Genomic DNA, 14,987 nt, shown 5'->3' on the forward strand with positions numbered 1-14,987 from the left:
CTTTTCGCAATTTATCGTAAAAAGGCGCTTATCTCTGATGTGATTATATACGTATATATATATATATATATATTTGTGACCTATATGTCTGGAATGCTTCCCAGAATTCTGCCCGAATAAAGGCCTACTATCTGAGCAACTAGCCGACATTTCTCCGAAATCATTCACGAAGTTTCCATGATCTGTTCTTGTAGGTACATTGTCTTAGATATCTTAAGAAAAATAGAGCACGAGATATGATTTCGACCAGGCTAAGAACCTTCCACTTCTGGTCCACCGAGTTTCCACATGCTTTGTTTAGACATGCCAAAATTTTGGGCTTGAAACAGCTCGAAGTGGACTCATCTCTACTAGCTGTGGAATCACTTATGGTGCTGCAGTGAGTACCTGTGTGATGAGGTCACTAAGAATAGCATTCAGACACTGATAACGCTACCCACAGGTCACGTTATCCGGAAGAATGATCGCATAGTTTTGGTGTCAGAATGTCTGCGGAAGTAGTCAATTAAGCTTTATGTCTGACACGAGAAGACGTGCGACGACATAAATTCAATTTGGCGCGAACCTCAACTATACGAAACTCGCTATGCAGAGGCAATATGGTCTGGGTTAACACAGTAAAAATGGGCAGAAAACTTGTCAACTTTCCGGATTTTCTCATTGTCATTGGAGAAGATTAGTAAACACGGGAATTCAGTGTTTTTACGCGCTGTTGTAGTGCATATTGCTGAGTGGTACAATTATGGACAGCTTTCTGTAGTCTCATGATGTGGAGAGCCTCATATGGAACAAGTTCGTCCCCTCTGTAACCTACCATGCTAGTGTCTGTATTTCACCAGGAATAGTGGAACGCGCTTTTCTATTATTGGCTACACCACATCGGTAGCCGGCTAAATCCAACGCGCAGCCACAACAACCATACACGTACTAGCCCACAGTATTACCGTTTGACCTGATCATCTAGTACAAGAAACAAGCAGCTCATTTTGGGTGCGCAACGCTGGAGCAAGAGTTACATCCAGTACCAATGTTGTGTGCGGTGTGAGTTACGCTCGTCGGTATCTCCATTGGTCTGAAGTTGTATGGATGCATCGGTTGTCACTCGACCAAGTTGGACCACCAGAGTGGCCTTGTTGCAGTTAGCTAACGGCGTGAGGATGAGGGCACGATACCGCGTTTCCGTGTCACTGTTGGTATTCGAGGCATTCAGAGGTGCACACAGTGCGGTTTAGGTTACGAGCACAGGTGACTCTCACAAAAGAGAAGGACACTTTCCAGACTAATCGCACGTACTGATTATGGTTGCTATTTCAGCATGTATCTGATCTGTTGAATTACGTAATAAGCCCTCGATATGCCGCTGCACAATGAAATCAGTAAACGATTGTCGCATTAAAGTCACCCCCATAGGCAAAAGTGATTTGTAGGGCGAATACGATAAGGGCGAGTGAGACGCTGGTGACCCGCCGACCGCTGACCCGATGTACTTCTGAGAACGGAAGTGCAACAAAATCCGCCGTGATGAAATCAAGCTGGAACATGGTGATAAACGTGGGCACACTGGTGAACTATACCAAGAAGTGCCACGGATAGCTGAACACAAATCAGAATTCAGATGTTACAGGAGCCGAGCGTCGCCTGTTCAGCAAAAGGTCAATGTGGTACCCCGTTCACCCAGTCAGTTAGTCACTACACTGATAGGTTGACTCTTCTCACGACTTTTGTTCAGGAGCTATATCTTTGTTGGGCATTTGATGCCGCATCGAGTGGCTTTCCTAATTAATTGTTCCTCAATTAGACGTGCACACGCCAGTTGATCACCAATACCAAGTTTTCCCTCTGCTCCACCAATTCCGAGGCTTACACTGAACAGTCGTACACAAGATATAATAGTCTTCCATTTAATTGTAAATGGACGATGCGATTATACTGGATACTTAACGAAGAGACATTTAACGTGGGGGAGATAGTCCCTGGTCTATTTGGAGGGTATCGTTTAATAGGACATCCTAAATCCTGACCCTCGGTTTTCTTACTGGGCTAAATCAGGGTGGATGGAAGCTGAGTCAAAAACGAAATCAGAGGGCAAATGCTTCAAGAGAACAACTGTCACATTTGTGGAAGAATTCACAGCGTTGGAGTTCTTATGCACTAGGAAATTAAGATGTGCAGAGATCCTAGCAAGAGGAGGTGGCGTTATATCTGTGACCAAACTGTGCGAACCAACAGAACGGCTTTTGCTGTCAGTGATTGCCTGATAAGTGACAGACAACCAAACTATCTGGGAAACGCGTAGAAGAGAAAGGAGACAGATCCCCTTTAACAGCACGAGTGGGCTAGAAACTCTTGTATGTAATAGTTAGAATAATTAAACCGAGGGAACAGAGATGGATATATGAAAACAAAAAAATAGAGAGGCAAGTAGGGCTTGGAAACCACCGAGGTGTCGGATACATGGTTAAAAAAACTTCAAAAATACGACGCATTGCTAAAGTGACTTCTAACTGGAGTAAGATTCGAAGAATTGAGATCATGATTGGACAAGGAATCGCACAACTTTTGAAACGGTTTTTCAGGCTATGTTGTTGGAGATGAAACGAAAACTTGAAAAGATACCGAAAACTGACCAGCAGTTTTCCGATCAAACTGATCTTAGACCATCCCAACTTTGCATGAACCACACTGCCAAGCCCACATTGCTTTGGACTTATTTTGCAAATACCAAGGATGCCGTCATTTGCGGTGCAACAAGTCCTGATAGGATTTATCGCTTATGGGGCTTACGGGTGGCAACAGGGATATTTCGCAAACGGTGGCCACAAGCGGGTTAAACCACGGTCACATATTCCGCCGTTTTTGCTTATTTCTCACTCAACCTTAGCGATGTATTGAAGCATCAGCAGCAAAAAAATAAATATGAAAGCTAAAAGGAGATGTGTCGAAAGTTTTGAAGGAAATGATTGTAACAAACAGAAAACGAGAAGGCAAATTATCGACAGGATGGGCAAACCGGTTCAAAGTGACGAAAGACGGCCTATCTGCCTCCGGACGAAAAGCCTGTCCTGTGAGAAAGCATGCGCTTTTAAACTGAGAGCAATAAAGTTCACGCATCACATACTAGTACACAAGACGGCAAGAGTCCCTTGAGTATTGAAATATGATCCACAGCTTGACTAAATAACGTTGTTCAACGAAGTTGTCTCAAAGTACGTACATGCCTTTGACGAGGCAAGGCGGATTGGCTTAGATGCAGATATTCGGCTACAAAAGGGTGTGCCAGCCTACAACTGGTAAGGACACTCAAATTAAGACAACGTTATTCTTTTAGGACGATGCCTGTCTGTCCCAAAACACATCAGATGTTTGGGTACAATATAGCGAGTAGTGGAACGACATTCGGCAAACTCCTCGCCCACGGCATACCTATACATAAGCTGCACAGAAATGCGCTCGTTATCGTTTCAGCAGAGATTGGCCCTACTTCTAAAAATGGAATTAACTTGCGACACTGCTTTTACTGGCTACATCGTTTGATTCGAAAGCTGGTCCAGGAAATAGACTCTTGGCAGCAAAAATAATGCTAATTCAGAGGGATCAAATAGTAAAAAGAGTATGAGATGAATGGAAAATATCCAAATTCAGGACAAGTCGTTGGTGACTAACTAACCCTCATGTGGTCGATCTACCATGTGGCTAGGAGCACTGGAGATTGTTGTTAGCGAAGGCGGTCCAAGTTGGAAAGGAGCGGTGGATGGTACAACCGGCGAAAACAGCGGCAGCAAAGGAGGCACGTCGTTGCGTCTCGATTCCAAGGTTTTGTCAGAATCTCGTGCAGGAGTTGCAGATTTGTATAATGGTTCAGATAATTGACGGGTTGAAATCCTGGTCGCACTTGAAGCATCCAGAGACGGACGTGTACCCATCAAGGTTCGATCAGGAAGTCGTTCAAGAGGTGGCGGAGGTAGTGAGGTCTGTAGGTTGGATATTTTAGGCTTATCTGCTTTTACCATTATATCTTCGTCCTCATCCCCACTACTGTTGAGACTCTCACTGATGCTGCTGCTACTCGACGCGTTAGAGTCATCGTCATTTTGCGCTGCATCGTTACCCCGGTAGGTGAGTCGATCCTTTGAAATTGTGAGCCTTAATGGCGGTGGAGCAAGAGGAGCGGGTGGTGTATCCACAAGCGCTGGCGATGCTACAACGGGTTTCTCAGATGTCCGGACAAACGGTGACTGGGTACAAGACAGCACACCCGGGTTGACTCCACCACCTAGACGAATAACACTAAAAAGGACAGAACGAGGAAAAAGCACGGTGTAGTGTTGCTGTTGATAATGATGATCATGAAGAACAACAATGTGCGCACCATCTGCTGGAAGAATGACAAAGAATAGATAGTCTGCTGAAGTTGGTATCATGAAATATTATAGTCCTTAAATTCCCATCAAAATGCGCATTTTGAGCAAACAGAGGACGGGGAGAAGATAGCCCACGGTTGTTTTCATTTTTACTATTCCCATAGGTGCTGTTTGAGTATGAAAGCGTCATGCAAAATGACTTACATTTTGGGAGTTTTGGTGGACGACGGTCCTTGGTCTATCAAAGAAGGGGCGTTGGAAAGTGACGTGTTCCTGGAAAACAGGAGGTGTAAGTCATGAACGTGAACACTGAGTGAACACTAAAAGGATAATAAAGCTCTGGAGTACAGGCAAAAGGACTGTGGGGATTAAGCAGTATTTGCTTAGGTAAAATCACTGATATAAGCTGTTCGAGGCAGTTGGGTGAGAAAGCCAAGAAAAGGGATAAATTTTGAGTGCGGAGTGGAGGAACTGTCAGACACGACCCTATATTAGAACCTGCACTAAAAATGTAGAGTCGGCGGCGGGGAGAGTTTTACTTAGCTCGTCATCAACCAACCAACCAATCTTATTTGTGAGGCAGGTCAACAGCAACAGAGTGAAAGAACAGCTTTCACTAGCGTTCAAAAGCCATTAACGACCTAAAGTAGCACTCACTCGAGGTCCACATGGCCAGAGTCTGAAACGGTGGACGGTTTGGTTGTGAAAATGTGTGGTGGTACTGTGGCCATTCGATCTGCAGGGTCTTGGTGAATCGGGGTTGAACTAGAGGAAGACAGTGAAGACGAGGAAGAAGAAGGAGACAACGAAGAGGTGAGAATTTCCCTTGCCTCAATACTTTCATGACGAAGTTTGAACCGCAGCAACGAGCTTGAGGTCGAGGAAGGTTTTGAACCATGCTCTCCTGGCAAAACAGTTGACGTCGAAACCTTGAACTTCTGTGCGGTTGAACCGAACCCCGAAACCTAGAGAAAACGGATGGCAGTACGGGTAGAAAGCACCAGCAGTCAAGCGCGTCAATCAGTGGGAGATCCTGAGCAAGCTTTGGGGCACCAGATTGTTTTGCTTCAATTAAAACCGAAATGTAAACTACACCGGACAAACTCCACCGGCGTTCAAAGAGCAAGATAGCTAAGAAGTTAAGAAAACCGAGTTGGATCTGGAAGCTCCAGTTAGACTTCGTATTCGAGTACTTTATGGCTCGGGCATTGTTGGGATAACTAAATGAACAAAACTGTCTGTCTAACGCTGTAGAAAAAGCGCTACTCTAAATGTCACTGGACCAGGCCAAATAATAAACACCTATCTGTGGATCGCGGGATTGCAGTGAAAAAGTTAACAAAAGCAAGCGACAAACTCGAGTTACTCATATTTCGCAACGTTGTCTACGCGAAAACTTACAGAAGTTTGCGCTATCTGACTACCCACAACTTGCAGTCTACAACGACAAATGCATTTCTGGGGTCTGTTTACGCAAAAAAGATACTTGCAGCAGACTATTTGCGCCAAAAAATGATTTCCTAGAAGCGCCAAACTTGTCGTTGCAGGTACGGATTCTGGCTAAGCAGATCTCATCACTGCATCCAGACCTGAGATACACGATGCACTAGGGGATGTTGGGTAAACCATGAAGTCAATTAGTGGGAAACTGGTGTTTATCAACCGGAACCAGGCTTGAAGCTGGGTGAATTGTATGAGATGAGTTATTAAGCTCATCACCATGGATCAAAGTAAGCAAAAGAAGTACATAGATTAGGGTTGTTGAGTTATAAAAAGTTAAACCACGATCAAGTAGATTCGAATAATACGAATCATACAAAGCTTACTGGCACTAGAGTTGGTGGCGGAATCACAGCACATGAATCTGAATTTGCTGAACCCGATAGTAACCCATCCTGTGAACAAACATCAAATGCTGAAGTTGCCAGTGGTAGAAGTGGTGGAGGACAGTTGGAAGTCGGACTGGGATGGAGAGTCGACGAGCACACTGGGGAATGGGCAGTCGTATGTTGCTTCGCCGTACTAATGGAGGATAAAGTTGACAAGGTTAAGGTGGAAGATGACGGTGATGAACTGAAAGGTGTCGAACGAGTCTGTTTGGCCTCGGCAAGAGCACCGGTGGAAACAGAAGGTACAAACTGCTCAATACTACCTGAAAGACCTTCTCGATGTTCGAGCTTTATAGATGGTCGTTCGTTGATTAAAGGATATTCCTCCTTGGAAAGTGATGAACTGGATGAGCTTAGGGTAGAGTCCAGAGAGGATGGGGATGAAGGGAGAGAATTCGATGCCTTCAGACTGGAAGACCGAATTTTAGCAAAGTTATGACCAGTGAAGGGGAGAGTACGGAATGTGCTCTGCTGATCTTCACCTTTGAATGGTTCCATCCTAGACTGCACTGGGCTGTTTTCAGGCATTTGTAGCAATCGCGCCCGTACCTCATCTACCATTGGTTCTGTCGTGTCAGAAACTGGAGATGTTTGACTGATATCAAGCCCAGAATTTGATTCGAGCTCATTCGATGCAAGAGAAACCGCTGTAGAGGAATGTGGTTTTGATCGAGAACTCGGTGGTGCAGTGGGACGACGCCCATGACGACTGACGGCAGTGGTACTTTTTCTGACTTTTTTACTTTTTTCTATAGTTGTTTGAGCGGTAGGTTTGTTCTTCTCAGTAATCTGGGTGTCATGTGGGCGGGGTTCCTTTGGAGTCGATTGATTGGAACAACGGGTATCTGGAATTTTCTTTAACGGCTGAGGACGCTGTTCGAAAAAAGGAAAGAGCACATCATTAGGGAATTGATAAAACTCATTGAACCGGTATGCGTTGGTGCTGCATAAATCTTGTGTTTGCCGCAGCTCCCCAGAGATTTTCAATTTGGTCAAGACATGGAACAAAAACAGTCCAGTTGTGTGGTTGTTCTTCTTAGAGAGCTGAGCACACTGAGCTTTGCCGTTACTAGAGTCTGGAACCGTAATAGATCCAAAGGCTAACTTCCTGTGGACACCGATGCTGAGGCTCCACGTTGGGTTGCACCATAGTTGCGAATTTACACTTTGCAGGTACTATTGCCCAAACTACAGTATTGACAGGCCACCTGTCCTAACTCCTGAGTTGGTTCGTCAGACTTTCGTCCAAACACCGTTCACTGTGCGGTTTTGAAGTCAAGAATAATCGCCAAAGGGCTGCATCTTGCATACACGTTGCACTGATTACAACAGTCCCCCAACAAACAACGCCGTTGCGGGTCATTGGTTTCGTGGCTTCCTGAAAGTAAGCTTAAATGAATGGACTCGGATTGCCTTCTCAACGGTGAACAGTCAGACCTTAGTCTACGAAGTTTTCTTCAGTAGAAATAAATGGCAGATAAACCAATGGGAAGAGCAACGTTTCCGAGAGAAACAGCGCTGCTTTACACGAGCGGAGACCTGGCCTCAGAGACCATAGAAAGAAAACGCTGAGTTCCCTCGAGATAACGGCAAAAAATAGTCAATGAAGTGAGGCGAATTAACCGCCGTCTTGAAGTTTTCAACAGTAAAAAAAAAGTACTAAGCACAAAACGGAAGAACATATGGACAAAGCTCACAGACTTACTCCAGAGAATGTGAAAAACAAGGTAATAATTTTCGTACTGGCTAATTTTATTAGTAGATAAATCAAAAACCCCATTTCCGCATAGGATAACTCTGCGGAAAAACGGATGTCTACGCGGAATGTGTATCCTGACTTCGAATCTGTGTGAACTGCTGGATTTGGCTGTAATCAGCTACTGAATCAACGGCCATCTACACAAACAGAGCCACCAACATTCTCTTAACAGCAGATGGTTACTTTCTTGTTGTTGGTCCTGACGAGGACGAAGGTGAACCTTAACTCCGCTATCTCCGTGACGAAACTCTCTTCGGCATAATTTCTAAGCTAGTGACTAACAAAATCGCATGCAGATAGTTAGAAATTCATACAAACGGCAGCGTTAGGAGAAACGATCTAGGCATGAATCACATGGGTTACAATTATTAAAAGCGGCATGATGATAGCATTCAGGATAAACGACATTTAAAGCAAGCAGGTTCCGTAGACCTGTGAACATACGGATTGTGGTGCCCGTTGTCTTAGCGGGTTCTGGAATAAGCTGCTAATGATTGATACTCTGGGTGTGATCACTCTCCTTCCATGACCACGTCTGCCAGCACGAGGTCTACCACGTTTGTGGCTGTTGTCTGCAGGGATGGATGAATAAGATTCTGGATTTTTGTCGAGATTTTTAGTTAGACTAGGCGCTGGAGTTGACGTTGCGGCTGCGGATTCAACGGGTCGCGGTTTGGGGCTCAACATAAGCTCATCTTCTACAACAGGGGTGGGTGTCTTGGTGAGGGGTGAAGATTGCAGAGATAACTGGTCATCGACGGAGGGCTCAACCTTAGCATCGACGTTACTGATAGCCAACTGGTCCGCAGAGTCTGTCTTATTCATTCTAAGAGCAGCCATTGGAGAATCGGCAGGTGGTGTCGCATCCGAAGCTGGAAAAAAAAAGCGAAAATAGGAATGGGTGGATCGTCACATCTTTGAGTTAATTAAATTCACTGACCACATGTTCATTTCAGTATACGGAAGGCAACACTGGATTCGGATCATTGATGTGAAACGGGTGGAATTTCTGGCGTGATCCACTATTCCTTTGGAGAATCGGTGGTGTCGCATCCGAAGCTGGAAAAAAAAAGCGAAAATAGGAATGGGTGGATCGTCACATCTTTGAGTTAATTAAATTCACTGACCACATGTTCATTTCAGTATACGGAAGGCAACACTGGATTCGGATCATTGATGTGAAACGGGTGGAATTTCTGGCGTGATCCACTATTCCTTCGAATTCAACGAACGGACGATACCAGAGGGTAGTATTGTTGTTAGACCGTAAATTGTACGTAATTCCAATCAAGCCACGCCGGAAATCGCAAACCAGGGTTAGAATCGGTTAAACAAGCGATGAAGAGTGCAGTGTTCGAAACATGTGTGCAGTCCACCAGATCCAATTAGTTGGTCTTGTTTCACAACAGCCGGAATTCTAATACTACGCATTTGAACTATACAACCAATGAGGAATACCACTAGCAAAACGAAAACCGCCGGAATTTATACTAAATTACATACGAGTGGAACCAGTGAGAATCAGGTCTGTGTTGAAGCATTACGCTACACACCTACCAAATAGGTAGTTCACTTTAGAGGAGTTTGAAAAACCACTGTTCATTTCACTCATTAATCATCAGCAGTAGCAGCAGAGACATCAACATCAGTATTGACACTGATGCACCAAAACCGTACAACCATAAAGCTGATCTAATTACATTTAAAGTTTAGAACGAAAAGAATAAAAAAACACTGGATGAGAAAAGGGACTCCGTGCAGGCTTATCGCAAGCATTCTTAGAGGTCTACACTTCCAAGCACTCAGTCAGACATTCTGGAAAGAAACCGACAGCATGAACGCCGCTGACATCGACTAGCCGAATCTCCTGCAATGTCTCCAGCCATCCTGGAATTCTTAAAACACCAACAACATCGAAACTTTTCGTAATCTTTTTCACACAACTTTGCCAAGTCGCACGTTGTCCACCTCGTGATTTCCGCTACTCTGAAGGGGGCAGGGGGAACAACACTCGTCCAGGTAGATGGTGTTGCGGCACGGGTAGAAGATGGCCGAAGCACCGCAGTTGATGGTGCTGGATGATTTCCGCGATTGGATCACCTGTTGCACAACCAAAAACCCGTTTTCTAACCACATCGTTAGAAATTCGTTGACGTCATCCGACACCAGAAACGCTTCTGAGGCATCGGTGGTCAATAACTCAATGATAAGCAGCAATTTTTTGACAAGAAATGTTTCAGGTAGAATATTTACCTAAACCATGAGACCTTCCACCAAAAGATCGCACAGCACATCGTGTACATTTGGAAACGGAAACACAAGAACCGCTGCATCCGAGTTTTAAACGCAGTCAACAGGACGGCGTTGACAGCTAAACCAGCTGTAGGACGGATCAAATAAACGGATTCATTCTCTACATGAATACCATCTATATAGGTGGAAGGCAACTGAATGGGACAGATTGCACACCATTGTCAATCATTGTTGGACGTAATCTCCCAAAAAATCCAGTGACTTTACAAAAAGGACGAACGAAAAAACAGAATACTTGATGAAACGTAGGGGAAATAGGGTCACGTCAGGGGAGGAGCTGATCACGCAATTCACAGCAGATATTCCAAGATATCCGAAGGAGAGGGACACATACCAACGAGAGGAGACCCGTGGGTGGCAGTAAGGTCAATCTGCGGCATTATGTGTAGTGCGTCATTGCTGTGCTTGGCAAATTGATGTGTACAGTTAATAAAGCAAGTTTCCTATGGATCTAATATTAAAGTAAGAGGAGCGACGGCCCATTGAAATGGTTTTGTACAAACTGGTAGAAGTCTACCAATCATTGTCTATAATAGAGCCTAAAGATACAGTTCACAGTTATTCCAACGGATAACGTCAAACGACCGGACCAGATACTGCGAAAACCGGAAAGTGAGATATGAGATCTTAAACACGCCCCTTCAACATCATTAGGGGGGCGAACAAGGAAATCGGACCAGCAACACTATCTCGATGACGCAATCCGGTCTAGTGACATATGCAATTGCTCGGTGAAGTCGGGTTTTCCTTCGACAGATGCCGGTCTTCTCCCAATTGTTGTTGTTCTTGGACAACAGCAATACGGGAAAGCTGGGTACGTGACCACCCTTGCAGAGGAGTAATTTGACGGTTGAATTACTCACTGAGCCTAGCAATACGTTTCAGCACGGTTCAAGGTTGTATAACCAGTACGACATGGTTTCACAGTGCATTAGCCTGGAGGCAGACAAAAGTGGTAATCTTTGTGATGAATCAAGCAACAAAACCCAAATACCTGAGCTAACAATAGCCTACTGACAAGCCTAGCCTAGGGACAACAAAAGGAAGATACGATGTGGTTCCAACTTTCGGAGCCAATAAAATAAACAGAGTACTTCCACCGTCAATGGTGGCAACTAATAACTAGTCTTACAATTAAAGTCAATCTCTGCTGACAAATCAATAAGCACTGAACAATTGTTTCATCACTGTTGAGGACCACCAACGCTCCGATACACATTTCTGGAGGAGGTCGGTCAATGAGGGCTTTCGCAAGTGATCTCTAAGCCGTTCACTTTGACTGACGGTCCACAAGCAGGTATCAGGGCTCAGTTGTGTTGGTGGAAAGGTTACATAAGTATACCCTAAGCAAGTCGTCCCAGCTTGGGTACCACTAAACGTGATTCTTCTGAATGCCTAATGATTAATCACTACCGGGTCGAAGTTATTGGAATTATTTTCAACATACTTCCTCTTATGAACTCAGCTGAGAGAGTCAAAGGTTTACCCGGCTCGTTCATCTGGAATCGGCAGTTAAACCGCGGGTCCGGAAGACAAGCCATCAAACCACATCGAATAAAGTCTGGAGGCATGGCATGATTAGACGAGACTAGACAAGGCTGAAAAACTCAGAACCCAAAACAAAAAAGCTACTTCCGGATTGGTATTTACCTGGGGATTGTGGTGGCAGTGAATGTTCTGACTGCATGAAAAAGGGACTGGGGCTCTCCAGGATATCGGTAGTACGAAGGGCAGGAGTCTTGTCAGCAGATGGAGAGGGGATATCCACCTTGGGCGATGTCCTCACCAAAGGTGATTCCGAAGCTTTCTCCAACATCGATGGATTTTTAGACAGGCTCGACTTCCTGGCCCATTTTCGCGCTCGTCGAATTGACCCGCGTCTTCGCTTGCCAGAATTCGTTGAGAGGCTATTTGCTTTGGGGATAGAGGTACGACTGTGGGGTATCAAACAAGGAAATGAGATGAAAAATGGCACCGTTACCTTGCGAAAACTTAAAGACGAATGAAATTTAGCAGACAGAGACGGAAATGGACCTGAACAACGCAAGACGCGATATAAACCCATGTTTCAATGCTTTCAGGATGAAGCAAACACCGTCAGCTCACAAATAAAATGAACATCGGTCTCACAACTTTGTTGGGTCCAGCAATAACAGCGTAAAATGTATGATGAGTGGTAGCATATCGTATCGAAAAACGCACGCAAACTGCGAGCTTGAATCAAACTGCCAAAGAAAACACAAAGAACTGGATTAAACCGCCATGGAAAACTCAAACATACATTACTGGAGGAGGTCGGGCTTTCTGTGTGGTCAGCATTACACTCGCGGGTGATCGTCTGACATTAGCAGTGTTTAGCGCCTTTGCGACAGAACGCCTGGCCGAGGACATATAGGACGGAAGGGAACTTGGGTCGAACCGGCTGGGTGTATACACAATACGCTTGGATGGCCGGGGGTTCGGAGTTGCCTGGACAAGTAGGAGGGACAGAAATGGGGTGCTGTTCAGATTAACGGACGCGAAAATTCCGGGGTCAATTTAGAAATGACGACCTACTGTAGACGGGAAGAGATAAAAGGTGCACAACGGAAGATTCGATTAACTAAGGCGCCTTTGGTAGCTGAGGTTGATAACCAGTTATACCGTTTTCAAATGAGTGCCAAAAATCCACACCAGGTTGAAGAAACCAAGCCTACTATATCACGTGTATACAAACAGTCGTTCATGCTATCGGTCGATTTATAAGGCAGCGAGAATCCACAATAAGAAGCTGAAGTAATTCAACCCGCAAAAGCAAGTTCAGATGGGACAGGAACTGGACAACTACAAAATCAGGAATGTTCACTCGTCACTTCACCACAGCCATAGATGGAGTTGTAGGTTGACTCGAATATCACAAAGTTGACGAGTAGTTCGAAGGAAAAGAGGCGAGACAATCAACTCCGGCACAAGCGAAAGAAGCGCAGTAGGGGGAAGAACGCTGGGAGAAGCCCTAAGGCTTGAATGCTAGGAAGTTATGCAAACCCGGACAAGGGTGAACCCAGCCACGAGCCATCGGGTCCGGAGATTGCAACTTGGCACCTGAGTTATCTCACAGCGATTACCGTACTGTAAGCAAGATCGTAACAACTTCGCGGACAGTTGCAGGGTTTAATATCGTAATCCAGATTACTATCGCACATGTGTTCCAATGCTACGTAGGTTCAGATAATAAGAGAGCTTTGATGCGGTACGTTATGACCGTCGGTTGTATGTGTATACAAAATGAATACCAAAACAAAGAATGGACACAGGTGATCGCTGGCAGTAACGGACCGACTCATTTGAAAAATGGCACAGGAATAAGCAATACAGAATAACATCCGAGTCCCAACTACCTGTAGCGCTGCAGCCCACTCAGCATCAGTTGCTCCTTGTCTGGAAGTAGACGACTGTAAGTGGGTAGGTGATCGGGAAGTCGTTTTGCCCACATCAAAACGAGTCCCGCGAGGTAGGTTACTGGGAACAGTATGGAAATCATCATCATATAGATAATCGGGAAGCTTTTCAGGTGGAGCATGTTCTACGAGACTGCCAGTGACTGGATCGATGGAAACCCTAATTGGCCTGTATGTGACTTGCTTTGCCCATACAGGAAGGGCACGACTTGGATGCACGGCGGAGGAGGACACCGGTGCAGTCGTAACTGATGCAGAGACAATGCAGGTGGAAACGTGGTGGTCATTGGAATTCCCTGATTCAGGTGGCAGTAGGGCAAGGGGAGTACAACCTGCAAGAAAGTCTTAAATCCAGGGAATGAAAATGAAAACTAGCTTACCGTTTTCCTCCGAATAGCAATAATTCAATGGTAGGTGGGAAGGGATGTAATCAGGACGGGAGGTAAGCTCTTCGTGTCCCTCCGGTGGAATATTAAGACACACCTTGCCATGAATCGGTCCACACAGACTGGCTGGTGGAGGTGTGAAGTATGGTCCCACATCCTCTATGAATTTAATAAGTGCTCCAGGGGACTGGCCTAGAAGCTTCACAGCAAATAACCCATCCTCAAGAGAGGCAACGCCATCAGCTGCATAGAATGCAAGTGGTTGAACAACAGCCGCTTACACAAACGTGAAACTTTGTCAATATACAAGCACAAATTTTGTAAGTAGCGTTCCATAATATCGGTAAGCAGGTGTAACGATGTTTCGGTTATTCGTTCGAAACCAACTTGACTACACAGCTGACCGACAACTTGCAACATCACATGCCTCAAGTTGTCGGGCATTGTGAGTCGAGGGTCTGGAAGGGAAAATCAAATTTTGATTAGGCGAAGAGTAACCGCTCTTTAGATCAGGAAGTNAGCATTACTGTTGTCGTAAATGACGCGAAACCATAGGCGACCACTACTAAGCCACTACCGGAAAATCGGGTTGCTAGTTAAAAGATCTAAAAGCCAACACACAAGATGGTGATGATTCCAGTACAAGACCAGAAAATGCTGCGAGATGCTCGAAACGTAAGCAATGGTGATCGACATAAATAACTAGGAAAGAAGCCCTGTACTACCGTTTGACGATCACATATTACGACAGATCAGCTGAGCACAAGGCGAGTTTGGCTGAGGCTTACAACACAGAGCTCTCTGGAAATGGCTAATCAACATTCTACCGACTGAAAGAATAA

At 45.1% G+C, this 14,987-nt stretch overlaps 3 protein-coding genes across 3 annotated transcripts in view; all 3 read right to left on the reverse strand.

The window, feature by feature from the left end:
• The window catches only part of T265_12507 (hypothetical protein), a gene marked incomplete at both ends in the record, with an annotated part of 14,717 nt that extends 9,391 nt beyond the window's left edge, over positions 1 to 5,326 (reverse strand). The window contains 3 exons of the mRNA XM_009164143.1: positions 3,668 to 4,287; positions 4,566 to 4,634; positions 5,019 to 5,326. Coding sequence (XP_009162407.1) covers positions 3,668 to 4,287; positions 4,566 to 4,634; positions 5,019 to 5,326 — 997 coding nt within the window. The remainder of the gene's footprint in view (positions 1 to 3,667; positions 4,288 to 4,565; positions 4,635 to 5,018) is intronic.
• Positions 5,327 to 6,189: 863 nt separating this feature from the next.
• T265_12508 (hypothetical protein) lies at positions 6,190 to 8,849 on the reverse strand (the record flags this gene model as incomplete). Its single annotated transcript, XM_009164144.1, has 2 exons — positions 6,190 to 7,123; positions 8,454 to 8,849. Coding segments are annotated over 2 exons (1,329 nt in total), but the record flags the coding sequence as incomplete, so codon positions are not given.
• Positions 8,850 to 11,972: 3,123 nt separating this feature from the next.
• T265_12509 (hypothetical protein) lies at positions 11,973 to 14,565 on the reverse strand (the record flags this gene model as incomplete). Its single annotated transcript, XM_009164145.1, has 5 exons — positions 11,973 to 12,256; positions 12,604 to 12,791; positions 13,700 to 14,091; positions 14,140 to 14,388; positions 14,427 to 14,565. Coding segments are annotated over 5 exons (1,251 nt in total), but the record flags the coding sequence as incomplete, so codon positions are not given.
• Positions 14,566 to 14,987: the final 422 nt, after the last annotated feature.

This window comes from Opisthorchis viverrini (genome assembly GCF_000715545.1).
Source record: "Opisthorchis viverrini unplaced genomic scaffold opera_v5_3, whole genome shotgun sequence".
In the NCBI taxonomy this organism is placed as follows: Eukaryota; Metazoa; Platyhelminthes; class Trematoda; order Opisthorchiida; family Opisthorchiidae; genus Opisthorchis; species Opisthorchis viverrini.